We start from the raw sequence: 14,372 nt of genomic DNA on the forward strand, positions 1-14,372 counted from the left end.
GAAGTGTTGTCTGTGTATCTCGGTGTATCTTTGCTGAGCTTTGACATTTTGGCGGATAGTGATTTGCTGTGATTCCGCATCTTGTCACTTTTTCATCGCTAATTGGTTCGGACTATTATATTCAGATACTATTTGTTTCAGTCACAGAAGACAGACCATTTAGTGAAATTTCAAAGTAAGCTTTCTTTATGGAAAAAAAAATCGTGCGCCGCCCGGGAATCGAACCCGGGTCGCAAGAATGGGAATCTTGCATGATACCACTACACCAGCGGCGCTTGATGAAACTTGGAAATATATTGTAATATACAACATAAATTGTTTGTTTGACTAAATGACTACTACATGTCTTTTATGAAACGTCTACATACATCGTCATGTGTAAAGCTGTTCGTTATACTTTTTCCGACACTCCCGATTATGGAAGGATAAAGATTGTTAACAAGGTCGTACCATGGACTGTAGTTTAAGACCTGCCACTGAGAGGCGCAACTGTACCACTACAACCATCCTTTAACTTAGCCTGGTTTAGTGTAGCCTTGTGAAGGTTGTGATGTTGTAAATAACAGGATTGGAAACGTTTTCATGTTGAATCAGCTTGCTTTCACTTCAGATCACATATGATTCAAAACCACCTATTTCCATATTTTCGGCAATTATCGGGGTCCAAGTAGAAACATTAGGGCCTAGGCTAGACACAGTTGGCAGAAAGGTCCGGAAAGGTTACGCCCCCCAAGTTGGGTAAAGCATGCTAACGTCACACAATGGGCAAACTCGCTAAGCTGTTACACTTTATACACACATTTTAAATTTAGATGGGGTTTGAAGGAATTGCGTACTTTCCATTGTATGCTAACAACCTAATTCACCCTCGATTTTCCAGTGTTGACGATAAATTTCTCTGGAAGCTAATATTCGATGGTAGCTTCATTAGTCGTCAGGAACAGGTCATTTAACCGAAACAGGTCATTTAACCATCCAAATGATTTTTAAATGTGTTTATTAAGTTGAAATAGTTGCCAAGTTCCACTTAAAAGCAACACCAAAGATTCTTTTGTACCTTAAAATAATGTTTCCAAAATCGTTTCAGTGGTTCATGAACTCAAAACAGGGTGAACGGCACTTCTGCATTCGCTTTGCAGCCCTCTATAACCGCACTCTGAAAGTTTGCCAGATCAAGTAGTGGATCTGTAGTCGAATGAGACATGAGAAACTACAAATTTGACTTGCTTTATGGTAAGCTTTACAATAGCCGAGGTGGAAGGTTCTGGGTGGAGCGCACTCGGCAGGTACATTGGAAGATGGCTGCGGGCTATTTACAACAGCGGTAATGGACAATTCCTCTTCCAACCTGTAGGGGGACTGAAGAGGAAATTGTTTTTGGTGTACTCACGCTGGTGTACCTCCATTAAATTACATGCAATCGAAACAAACACATTCCCCTATGTGGGCGTTTTAGCCACGTTAACTGGGGGTGGTAACCATGATTATGATTAGACGGCCACTGTAGCCTGTATTGGAGATCATATTTCTCTTATTTTTCTGGTAGGCTACGAGAAAAAATAAGACATCAAAATAAGACGTCAATGCAACAAATGTTCAAAAATCGATGAGAACAGTGGGATTATCATTAACCAGTCAGGTTGTTGAGGCCTCAAAGCAATAATGAGAAATGTTTCTGTAAGTTGTTTTTTGCTATTGTGTTTAGTATGCTGTCTAGTATTAGGAGAAATTTAACAAACTTGGCCATCACATTTAAAATGCCAATGAAGCCATTAGAGACGTCTAAGGTCTGATAAACGTGTGTTATGGATCCGCAGCAGGTCCATACCACACCTGATAAGCAGATGAGGTCCCAAATATGTAGGCCGTAGTGAAACGGAGCTAGACCTGTGCTGGCCATCATCTGTGCCCGATCTGTTGCGTTTTTCAGTTTTGGCCCTATATGTGTGTTTGGACTCTGGTCCAACTGCATTTTGCGGCTGGCTCATTTGGTCTCGTTTGGAGGATGCGCAACAGATCTGTCCCATGTAAAGCTTTTGCACGCTTAATTTTATCTTGCAGGCAAAACTATCACAATTTCACAACTAAAACATACATACATCCTCACAATAGTTGCTTTCAGACACAACCTCCCATATGCGGATCCGACCCTTCGAGTGATTCAGATATGATGCTAACCTGCGGACATTATGTGTGAACGACACTGATGTTCTTCGCTTCATTCAGACACAAGTTAATTTACATAATGTCCATTGGAAATACTAGGAGGGGAGAGTAAGAACCACCTAAGTTCAGAATTCCATATAGACGGTTATGTTGTGCTCTAAGCGATGCTGGGTAACGTCACTTATGTTGACTTTCACATTTGAGCAACCTACTCCGAAACTTTAAGCTCCTAAATATGAGTTTTTCAGTTGTGTTTTTCTAATCTGCATAGTGTCTGTGAATGAGAAGGCTACTGCAGCATCCAAGGACCAAAAAACAATGCATGCTAAATTATAGATTTTGTGGACTTTACTGTACGGAATGATGCATCCCACTTGATCACAATCTGTGCAAATATAAAAGGCACTGTGTCTCAAGTATACTTTCTTTAGAATACCATTGTTCAAGTGCTTCAAGCAGTTCAGACTGTGTATATTGTTGTGTTGCATTGTTTCACAAGTAATTAAGGGGAGAACATGCAGGCTAGGACTTGAAATTTATGAAGAGTTAGGGGATAGAGGACTTAGGAAGTGTGAGTTTAGAATGAGTTGCAGGAGTAGTGTAGGAACTTAAATTGTCTAGGGATTGTTTCAGAAATGAAGTCTCAGTCAGCCAGGAGTCAAGTCAGAAATCTCAGAGAGCTTTATTCACGAATCCGGAGACCTACGTCGTGTTGCTAACAGACGCAGTCTGATGTTACAAACAGGGAAACACTTTTTATACCTCGCTGACAGTTCAGACAAGACATGACATCTCCATTAATGGTACGCAAACTTGTTTACGACATAGTTACCCAAAGAGTCAACCATATCTATAAGGCTGTATCCCATAACGACCAAGGCCCATGGAATCCAGTCAAGATTGACCCCAAGACAGTAAATAAGGTCTTAGGGCGCCAGCCGTCGAGAAGAGGCCTACCCAGCCTCCTTCGAGGACACACACACACCCAGTCATCTTACACACATACACAGCATTGACACACACACATACATCCAGACAGCATGGCATTCGCACACACATACAACAAGGCTGCGCTCACGCGCTCAGCATGAAGGCACATACACACACAGCAGGACTGCACACTTACACACTCAGCATGGCTGTGCAAACACCTTGAATATAGAATTCCAGTTGTTATACCTCATAAATCTCTCCTTCACTTTCTGCTTACAGCAGCGACTCTTCCTTTCAGCTTTACACAGACCATACCAAAAGAGCAAATGGTTGAATATAGCCTGCACTTAAATGGAAACAACTTTAAGGCCAAAATTTCTTACTACAGTAGGGCATGGACAGAACTTGGAACGTGTGCAATTGCATAGCCGGTGGCAACTCCATGTGGCAGTCTGGTCATACCATGTAGCCTACATTGTACTCCTATGTGTACATCTTTTAGCAGTCTAACTCTAGCAACTGCATTAGCCTACAAAAGTCTGCAATTCCATTGCAGTTAACTCTGGAAAAAGGCTCATGCTGAGTTTTTTTTTATAAATCATCATAGGATTAAGACCATTTTGTTTGACAATGTTTTTTGTGTGTGTGTATTTTTTTGAGGTGGCTAATTGATTTAGTTAAAATAGCTGACATTGAGAACACTGCCAATTAAGACAGCAGATGTTTAATGACAGCTTATCTTATTTAGGATCACTAACTGAACACAGTTTGACTTTTTTTTTTCAGACACCAGAGTAAAAAAATAAGAGTAGGCTAACGTGTGTCATTTACAGAATTATAGTAATATTTCCAGGGTCTAAAATGTAAATAAAAGTAGGCCTACACCCGAAACTAACGCATCATCACAAGTCAAGAGGTGTTATTTCAAACAACTAAGTTCATGCTGCATATTTGGATGCTGCTGCAGAGCAATATTTTGAGCACGTGACACTTGCGCGTACGTCCTCACACGTCCTTGTGTCCAACAACCATCACCATCAGCTAGCTGACTGGCTAGCAAGTAGCTTGCTTGCTTCGCACAGGTGTCGCTGGAGGACCTTGGGTGAGAATTTATCCATACTTTGATTCAAACTGACCAGTAATGCAATGATATGGAATTGTTGAAAATTACACAATATATATGAAAACGTCGCTAGATTATTCATTGGCGATGTTTGTATATCTAGTTTTGTAGCTTGCTGATGATATCGTTTTGTTATCCCTGGTAAAACCGCCTAGCATCATGCCATAGCCCGAGAGTAACGTTAATATTGTACTACAGTTGATCTAAGCTGCGCTGACATTTGATTGCAAGGTTCATATTGAATTCGATATATTTCTGCTGTTGCAGAGATGATTATATGCTTGTACGTAATGTGTTGTTACTGTACAACGTGAACTACCTATCTTAGATAGCTAACTTGGGTTATCTGATCATTGTTGCCGGCCAAAATGGCATTACGGAGCCTCTTGCTAAGCTTATGTCGGCAGCTTTGAGTATAGTTAGGGGCAGTCTAATCCTACTTTACCAAGTAAGCAAGATCACTCATTTATTTATTCATTCAGTATTAGTGTATTTTATGTCATGCATTTTCTCTTCAGCAGTCAGTAAAACACACTCTTTATTGTAGGGTGGGTGCATTGGTGGTCTGAACGAAGCATCGGCCAATGTAGCATTCACAGCAGCAGTATTGCCCCGTTGGTCCTCTCATGCACTCGCACTGCATGGCTTCACCTGCAAACGTCTCCCTTCTCTTCACTTCACCCCTGGGCCACTACTCCCTCATGCTCTGGTCACAGGCCCCACACAGACTGCCCAATGACCGCCTGGATTGTCCTGCCCGTCAGCCTTGCTGCCTTCTCCATCACAGGAATATGGATAGTGTAAGCCTCTCCTTAGTATGTGAACTTTTGGCAGTTAAAATTCTTGTAAATTCAAGAACCACATAATATGTATCGGCTTACTGAAGTAGAGGTCTGTTTGCTGCACACTGTATCTGTATTAACAGCTCTCATTGTGTTTACTGTACACTGTGAAGTCCTTGGGCGGAATAACATATGTGTAAATGGATTGTTTTCCAGCTATGCCATGGCTGTAATGAACCACCATGTTTGTCCTGTAGAGAACTGGTAAGTGCACTATACTTTCTACTTCATAGTGTGATGGGGCATATTGATTGGCAAATGGTAGAATGGAATAATGATGAATGCTGTGGTGAATCTATTGTTGACTATGCCTTGTCTACCCGTGCCACAGGACCTACAATGTCACGTGCACTGAGGAGACAGCCAGAAGGGGTTTCCCCAAGACATGCTGCACACTACAGGATATACCCCTGATCAGGTAGGTGATGTTTCCATTTAACCTTTTATTCTTAGGGTACGTTCAGACTTGGCTTCTTTTTCTGACCGCAGACCGCTTTTTCAGTTTTAACAAATCTGCCATCGTTTTTTGTTCCAAAAAAAAGCCGGACCACAGGTCTTGGTTATCTGCTTGTGATTTGTCAAAAAACAGTGTGACGTAGGGCGTTTTCCCACTAGAAGTTGAACATTTCTCAACTTTTAAAACAACTCTTGAGCTGCAGAAAAAGAATCCCGCGATCGTGTTTTTAAAGAAAGTAAGGACTTTTTTTGGTAAACACAGTCTACTCCATAGAATTATAATGTAAAACGGACACCGGCAGCTGCGAATAAATATGCCAAGTCTGAACGTACACTAGTGTTTTATTACTCCATAACATACAGTATTAAACTAGTAGTAGAATGCCAACTATTAGACCACGGATAAACCTGCCATGAAGATTTCTAATGCTGATTAGTGTAATTTTGAATCTATAAATGTTATCTTACTATCATGTTTCCTCACAAATCGCATATCCATAATTACATAAATCCTATCTAATGGGCACATAAATACCATAACATACAGTATTAAACTAGTAGTAGAATGCCAACTATTAGACCACGGATAAACCTGCCATGAAGATTTCTAATGCTGATTAGTGTAATTTTGAATCTATAAATGTTATCTTACTATCATGTTTCCTCACAAATCGCATATCCATAATTACATAAATCCTACCTAATGGGCACATAAATACCATAGCAGCGAGTGACACAGAGGGACCATAAAATAAACACCATTCACACCCATCTAGTCATTTGCTGCATGTGTGTCAACACTCTCTCCCTTAATGTGTTCCCCTTTCAGCAAATGTGGCTCATACCCCCCAGAGAGCTGTCTCTTCAGCCTGATTGGCAACGTGGGAGCCTTCATGGGTAATACCCTCTCCTCTGCTCTTGTGCAATATTAACCACTATCAGTACATTGATTGTGCGTGTATTTGATCTGCCTGTTAATGTGTGCATGTGGTCCATACCTAAACTTAATTCTCTCTCTCTCTCTCTGTCTGCTCTTTATCACTCCTCTATATCCTTCCTTCTATCTATGTCTTCCTCACGTCTTTTTATGTTTGTCTCATAAAACACATCTGCTCTCTGTTGTCTGTCCTGCTCCTCTCCTCCCTCTTGTCACCTCTCTCTTTCTCTCTCCATTCTCCTCGTCTCCATCACTGTTGTCTCTCCCTGCAGTGGTGATGGTCTGTATGCTCCGCTATGCCCAGGTGATTGAGCACAGTCACCACTGCTGGACAAACACCAATGCCCTGGTGTCAGGCTGTGTCAACGCCTTAGGTCTGGTCATGGTGGGGAATTTCCAGGTGAGTCCATTGCAGGGTTACATTTGTGTTAAAAGTCGTAAGTATATTTCTGTGGACGCGGCTATGGACACGGTGCTCATGACACAAATATAGCCCGTAGTTCTAAATGTACAGTACGCCATATTGCTATATACCAGTATGGCGTATTCATTTAACCTTTATTTATTCTCGGAGGTTCATTGAGGGTGGTCCTCATTTTCAGTGAAGCTGAGATTACAGGAACAATGAAATAACAAAATATATAGTATAATAATTGTGGTAATAAGTATAGGCCTAGGCCTATAAATAAAATAAATAATAAGATAACCTACATAACATAGAGGAGGAAGGAAAAAATAAAAATAGTTAAAATATTAATTTTAAGTTAGTTAGTATAATTTGTATTTTTGTAATTTGTATTTTAGTATATTTTTATATATTGTATTTAAGTTTAGTTAGTATAATTTGTATTTTAGTATATTTAGCATATTCTTAATCTTCTACTGTCCTTATTGCTTAGTTGTGTTTTTATATTATATACTTTAATTACTCTTTCTGCTGTTATAGAATGTGTTTGTGTTGTCTGTATGCTGCTGAGACCTTGAATTTCCCCTGGGGATCAATAAAGTATCTATCTATCTATCTAATAATGGAATAATAACAATAATAAAATAACATTTACTTGTACAATTTGACATAGGAAGGTTTGTGATTACAGATCTGAATTGATTATAGGAAAGCAGAGAATTCATTTTTATATTGCATTGAAGATAGGAAGTAGGGGCACCACAACAAAAGGCCGACACCAATGATTATGTCTCCTCACTGTCAAAGATGACCTATGTGTTATAATGGCCATCACCAGTAATGAATCTCAGGGCAGAGTAGAGACTGAGTCCAGGGCTTTAAGTGAACAAGCAGTAGCATTTCTATATATCACATCACCATAGTCTAGAACTGACATAAAATATCGTATAGTAGCGTATATCTAGAACTACGGGCTAAATTTGTCTCATGAGCACTGTGTCCATGGCCGTGTCCACAGAAAAAGACACAGTGTGTGTGTAATGATGAGTAGACATTTGACTTAAACGTGACATCGGGCCCTAGAAAACTGGTTCTAGACAGTATGTAGAACAGAACAATATAGTATTACCTAGAACCAGTTTTCTAGGGCCTGATGCCATGTTTTAGTGTCTACTCATCTTTACACATCCACTTTAACAATGAATCGCAAGCATGAAAAGTTCCACACGGTGACATGACAGCATCTATGCAGTGGGTATTGAAGTTTTGACATTTTATTTCACGTAATCCCACCCCTCACTGTCTCTCCTTCCGTGTGCTTTTGGCAGGTGGACCATGCCAAGTCTTTGCACTATGTGGGCGCGGGAGTGGCGTTCCCGGCGGGGCTACTTTTTGTGTGCCTGCAGTGTGTGCTCACCTACCGCATCGCTGAGACCACTCTGGACTACTGGATGGCCCATGTGCGGGTAGCCCTCTCAGCCGGGGCCCTCGTCTCTCTCGTCCTCAGTATCCTCAATAGCCTGGATATAAGGGGGAGTGGTTTGTTTGACCTGTTGCCCAATGCCCTAATTGCCACTTGATTGTAGGTCTTGACAAACTGAAAGTGCACCCAGAGGTTTGCATAACATTGTTTGGTGTCGGTTTTTGGGCCTGACAATGTTTTGGTAAATTGTGTGTTGTATTGAAACAGATGTCAGTGCATCATAGAATGTTAGGGTATAGGTGGATAGTGATGAGTTATGGTTATGAGTTGATTCCTTGTTTTTTCAACCGCTGTGCTGCAGCCCACTAGAGTGCCATGAGAGATTGTCAGATCTCTGCCATGGCAAAATGTCCATTTTCGCTTCATTGGTCCAAAAAAACAAATCTTCCGTAAAATGTAAAGAAATACACTTTGCCGGTCGGCAGTAAAACGGACGCCTAAAAGGGTCTTGCATAGGCTACAGGTTATTATAAGGGACTAGCATTTATTGCAGACTTGAATATTATTAGACGTTTTAGGCTTTGGTACATTTTATTTGTGTAACATTTGTTATGTTGGTGTGTTGATGTGGATTTTTTTCAGTGTCAGAAATGTGGCAAAAAAAAGGTCACTGCTCTAGGGGGCACACATGGTGATAGGATATATAGCTTCATAGTTGTATAATTATACAGGAATAAAGTGCCAGTTGGAATATAAAAGAATAATTATCATCATAAATGGCTGATGAGAGACTTGCAGATGGAACCATAGTTCATTATGTGTACCTTAGACTACACAGTCACCTGCTGAGTGCTCATTGAAGAGGCACGATCCATTTTAACATCAGATAGCGGTGTGATAAGGCATACCTGTTTCAATAAGGCCTCGATGTGCCTAGTTTGTCTCTCTCACACAGGAAATGAATTGCAAATGATCCACAGATCTCTGTCAGTTCCAAAGGTCAGTTGTTGCTCAGCAATAGGGCCATATCTTTCCTAGTGGAGAAACACAGCGAACTTCTTTGTTTGATTCACAGTCAGTGTGTTGATTACTTGCAATGCATAAAGATAATGTACATTTGGCAAATGTATGAGTAATGCCACCTCAACCCCGAAATATTATAATCATGCTGAATTAGGAACCACACTGATAGGTATCTAGATTTGTTTTAATTTAACACCTACTGAAAACTTCACTAGGCTTTCTTTAGTATTCTATTTGATATATCTAAACTCCAGTCAACTTCTTGACTGATTTTATGAAGTGGTGTTGAGAAACGTCTTGCTCGTTTATTTGTTTAAATTCATTAATTTGTTTAAAAACAAATCGATCAATAGTTACTTAGAAATTCATAGCAGATTTTTTAAATGGGGTGGATTTCTGCTTTAAGTCTCAAAATTGTGCCCTCCCGGCACACATGCCTGTATGTGAGAACAGACGCTCCTTAACCCAGCCATCCTCCAGGTGGCGCTTTCTTCATCCACGAGAGCTTCGTCCTGCAGCACGCGGCCGCCATCTGCGAGTGGGTATTCACCGTCATCATCCTCGTCTACTACGGCACCTTCACCTACGAGTTTGGCACCGTCACCACCGACACCATAATGGCCGTCCTGGCGCAGCGCAGCAGCCTCCACCTCCACCAGCCCACCGGCGTCATCATGGGGGGCATGGCCAGCATGGGGGGTATGGCTAGCATGGGGGCCATGGGCAAAAGCGCACCCATGGGCTTCGGCGCCCACGACCTGAAGTCTCCGGGTGCTGGAAGCACCTCGGCTCACCTCACCTGTAACCCCGAAAGCACGGCCATGCTGTAACCCGGGCAACGGCAACGGAGGTGCCGCACCACACCACAACGCTACTCGAAACCTCGACAAGAGTTTTCAGCACTGCCCACAGCGTAGCACTGCTACCTAAGGGTGTTTCTTTTTCATGAGAAAACAAACAAACAAAAAAAAACTGGGACAGAGAAGAATTAGAAATAGTAGACGTAGTAGAGATAGGCTAGTACTATAGGATAGTGCTTGAGACTCCCTCCCCCCCTACCTAAAGTAATGTTGACTTTTATCACGAACGTGCTCCCAGTTCTCAAGGCAATATTTTGCAGCGGATGTGAACATGCGTGGGGAGGGGATCCAGCCTGTTGTCTGTTTGAATGAATGTCACAGGGACAAAAAAAAGATGGGAATTGCTGAAAAAATGTGTACAGATGATCAGGATGCTTGGCCTGTACCTCAGCTCAATATCTGGAGAATGCTTCTCTCCCTCACATTTTATCACCCAATAATGCACGGACACATACACACACAGACTCACACACTCACACACAGGATGTGTTAACGCATGCCCCAGTGTACCATCACTCAAAACGTCCCGTGACGACGTGGTGAACACTACCTCAATTCAAGTCGTAAATACAGTATATCCCCTTTATAGTGTCCTTTGTTCAATCCATACTCTTCATGTGTGGTTTTCAAGATGTAGGGGCGGGGGGCATTGGGTTGTAGACGGCAGCAATATTTGAGTGTATGTTACAGATGTGAAGTCGCTCTTAACAGCAATATCTGATCTGTGAAAGTATTTAATGCAATACCTGAGGGGAATTGTTCTCATAGTCTATTACCTAGCATTAAGTGAGCCTATATGGAAAAGTAAGCAGAAGAAATGGTCTGTAAAGGAACAGTTGAACTGGAGAGTACAGCATCATGGTGCAATGGCTTGCCATTTCTACAGGAATGCCTCTAGCACGGCTATGCATTTGTACACGCACAGCAGATCTTTTCCACCTCAGCCATTTTATATGTTGCAGCTGAGCAAACAGAACTGAGTCTTAAAACATTAATTATTGATCTCTGGAAGTATGGTGCTTACAAGCAATGTGAAGCTAATTAATGCCTTGAGCTTCAATTGTGCTTGCTCCTCTATGGTGTGCCAAAATGGCTGCTGTGGAAAAGGGTCTGTTGACAGCTTTTTGCAGGTTTGAAGCTGGTAGGGAAGTATACCTCACCGGCATGGGATAGGAACCCCTGCTGCTTGTACTCTGTGGCAGTGCAAGCCCTGGGTAGAGGCTGAGGCGCAGAGCTCTCTGGCCCACCACATGTGTTGAGATCCCTGTTGGAAAACTGCTTGCGTCTGGTGAAAGCTAAGCTGAACACACTAATGTGCTCAAATGTATCCCATTTGCTTGTACTGTAAGTGATATCGCATTAGTACAGAATGCCCCAAAGCATCACTGAACTATAATCAAAAAGTAGTTGAACTTGAAGGTAAGAGTCAGCAATTGTTTGTTTTTTTTGCTCGATTTTTTTGTTTGTTTTGTTTTTCAAATCATGTTGCTGGAAGGGACCATTTTTGTATTTTTAAGCAACCAAACAAAACAAATACACCCCCTTTCCACAATGTCTTCCCCAGGCTCCCTCTCCTCTGAATGTCTGTAGCCTTGGTTATGATATGACTGACAGAAACATCATTGCTCTGATTGGTCTAGTCATTCTGTTTGTCTGGAAATATTTGTCACTTTGTTACAGAGCCTGTCATAGACAATTGAGTTTTTCTTTGAAGCATACTGTGTTGAAAGCATGTTGAAATGTAAGGATTTCATTATGAATTAGCATCGCTGATCCCACTTTTAAGACTGTATTGTTGTATGTCATGTCATGTGTATGTAAAGGATACGGGCTTCTCATTGAAGAAAAAAAAAATGTTTGTGAAGAATGAAACAAGCTACAATAGCTGGGTGCCATTTCATGAAAGCATTACAGCCAAACTTTCACAACCTATGATACATGATGCAATAGAGAAACTGGTCACTTTTATTCACTTATTTTTTACTATGGAAAAAAAGTGATATGATTTGAAAACTTGAATATTTTTGTCTTACAGTTTCAGGAAAAAGAAAATCTTGTTGATAAGCACTGTCATATGTTTCTGTGAGTTTGTATGTATTATTCATTTCTACTTTGTTTCTTTTTAATGGAAGAGCCCCATACCATAAGAGCATGGCAATATGAGAGCCATTCCACTGTCAATGCAATATATACCATACCTCTGTAGCATTTCAACTATAAGGGGCATAAAAAGAACTGTTGTCTTAATGTCAAACAAGTGTACATTGTGTGACATGATACATTCAACCACTGTTCCATCCTCAGAAATCTGCAGTTATAGGGTATGCAGGGAAGGCTTTAGTAAGAACTAAATTTATATTTAGGACAGCGTTCATTTGTAATTTTAACATTGTTTTAGGGTTATTTTTGTTGTATGGAATTTCTATTCTATTCAGACACAAATTGAAATGAGATAATAAATGACTATTTATCACTGTATTTTTTGTGTTTGTGTGCTAATTTGATTTATGATTCTAAAAAAACTAAAAAAAAGAGCTAAGAGCTCAAAAATAGAGAACACACATATTTTCAAGGTTGTAAGTTCACCAGAGTTTAATTTATAACAGACTATAGGACAGAGCCATTACACATTAACATCTGGAAACAGAAACAAAGTGATCTGACAAAGCCCTCACATACACATCTTGGTATCACTACCAAGAGTGCTTAATAGGACGATAAAGACTACATATCACCATCTTTAGAGTAATAAAAAAAACTCCACATTCAACTTGACTGCAAGGATATGCATGTATCAATTACAGGCTGTGTGAATGAGAACCCGTCCAATTCCAGTAGTGTTAAGGACACAAGATAAACAAATCCTTTGCAGAAATAATCTGCCTTGTCATGGTTGAGAAATAAATCTCAGACTGGAAAGTGAAACCCATTAAACATAGTGGAATGGTAACCTGTTTTATAGCCTCAGACACTGTTTACATTAGCTTTTACTTTCACTTCCTGTTTGTAATAGAGAGCTCAAACTCGTAATGAATTTCTTTCGGCAAAGTTAGACTAAGGCTACATTCACACCGCAAGTCTTAATGCTCAATTCAGATTTTTTGCTCAGGTCCGATTTTTTGTTTGGCTGTTCACATTACCTTTTAAAATGTGGCCTATATCAGATTCCAGTGTGAACTGTTTGCAGTTCCGAATTGACCCGCATGTGCAAAAGAACAATGACATCAGCTAACTCCTACCGGAGCATACTGTAATTGTGACAAATGTCGATGTAGATTGACATAAAAGTTGCATCAAGTCCGCCTTGGTTGTTCACACTGCGGCCACATTGACAAAAAAACTGACCAGGCCTGGGTATGATTCAGGACCACATAAGGAAGAGGTCTAAATCTGATTGGAAAAAATCAGATCTGGGTGAGATTTGGGTGTTCACACTTCTTCTGACCTGGTCACTTGACCCCCCAAAAAATCAGATTCGGGCCACTTTTGCCTGCAGTCTGAACGTAGCCTACCAAGAATTGGCACATGCAAATGCCAACATAACCTCAGTTTCAAGAATGGACAATGACTTTTGCTCACAATGAGATAGCTTTGTATTCACCAGAAGATGTCCTAGTAGGCTACAAGACCCAAGACAAGAATGGTCATAAGGACCCAGAAAGCAAAATCAGATTGGCAGATAGCGGACCGCTGGTGATATGCCGCTGGTGGCATGCCCACTTGTATGTAGTCCACCGTTGGACCACAATCTCTTTAAATTTAACTTGTCATGAATATTAAGAAAAGTTAATAAAATGATATATGGAGTATAACTGAACAAATGAAAAAGATTTTAGACCAATAGTGACAATTATTGGCCAATTTGTCTGCAACCCGCCAGCGGACCGCCAGAGAACCGATAAGCAAAATGCCAGCGGACCGCCAGCTATGCCCCCAATGGACCGACAGTGGTCCGCCAGCCTCTTGTTATCTGGGGACAATAGATTAAGAATATTGCTTTGCTTAACTATCCATTAAATGAGGATATACCATGCTCAAAAACCTGTCATGTCATCCTTGTCCTGTTGTGTACATATATAATACATTAAAATACATAAAAACATAAGAGTACCGTAGATTCCACAGATCATATCCACACCCAAACTTGTATTAATGCATTTCAATATGCTAATGCACCCACAGTCCTATTACTCGAATGAGAAG

At 40.8% G+C, this 14,372-nt stretch overlaps 1 protein-coding gene and 1 non-coding gene across 2 annotated transcripts; one reads left to right on the top strand and one right to left on the bottom strand.

The window, feature by feature from the left end:
• Positions 1 to 204: 204 nt before the first annotated feature.
• trnag-ccc lies at positions 205 to 275 on the bottom strand. Its single transcript has one exon. It is a non-coding gene; the product is annotated as a tRNA-Gly (tRNA).
• Positions 276 to 4,134: 3,859 nt separating this feature from the next.
• Positions 4,135 to 10,523, top strand: tmem150ab (transmembrane protein 150Ab). Its single transcript, XM_042058912.1, has 8 exons — positions 4,135 to 4,201; positions 4,770 to 5,022; positions 5,221 to 5,268; positions 5,396 to 5,482; positions 6,350 to 6,417; positions 6,730 to 6,857; positions 8,192 to 8,369; positions 9,790 to 10,523. Exons 2-8 carry the CDS (start codon positions 4,958 to 4,960, stop codon positions 10,137 to 10,139), a joined length of 924 nt encoding a protein of 307 aa, XP_041914846.1. The 5' UTR covers positions 4,135 to 4,201; positions 4,770 to 4,957; the 3' UTR covers positions 10,140 to 10,523.
• Positions 10,524 to 14,372: the final 3,849 nt, after the last annotated feature.

This window comes from Alosa sapidissima, chromosome 13 (assembly GCF_018492685.1).
Source record: "Alosa sapidissima isolate fAloSap1 chromosome 13, fAloSap1.pri, whole genome shotgun sequence".
Taxonomy (NCBI): Eukaryota; Metazoa; Chordata; class Actinopteri; order Clupeiformes; family Clupeidae; genus Alosa; species Alosa sapidissima.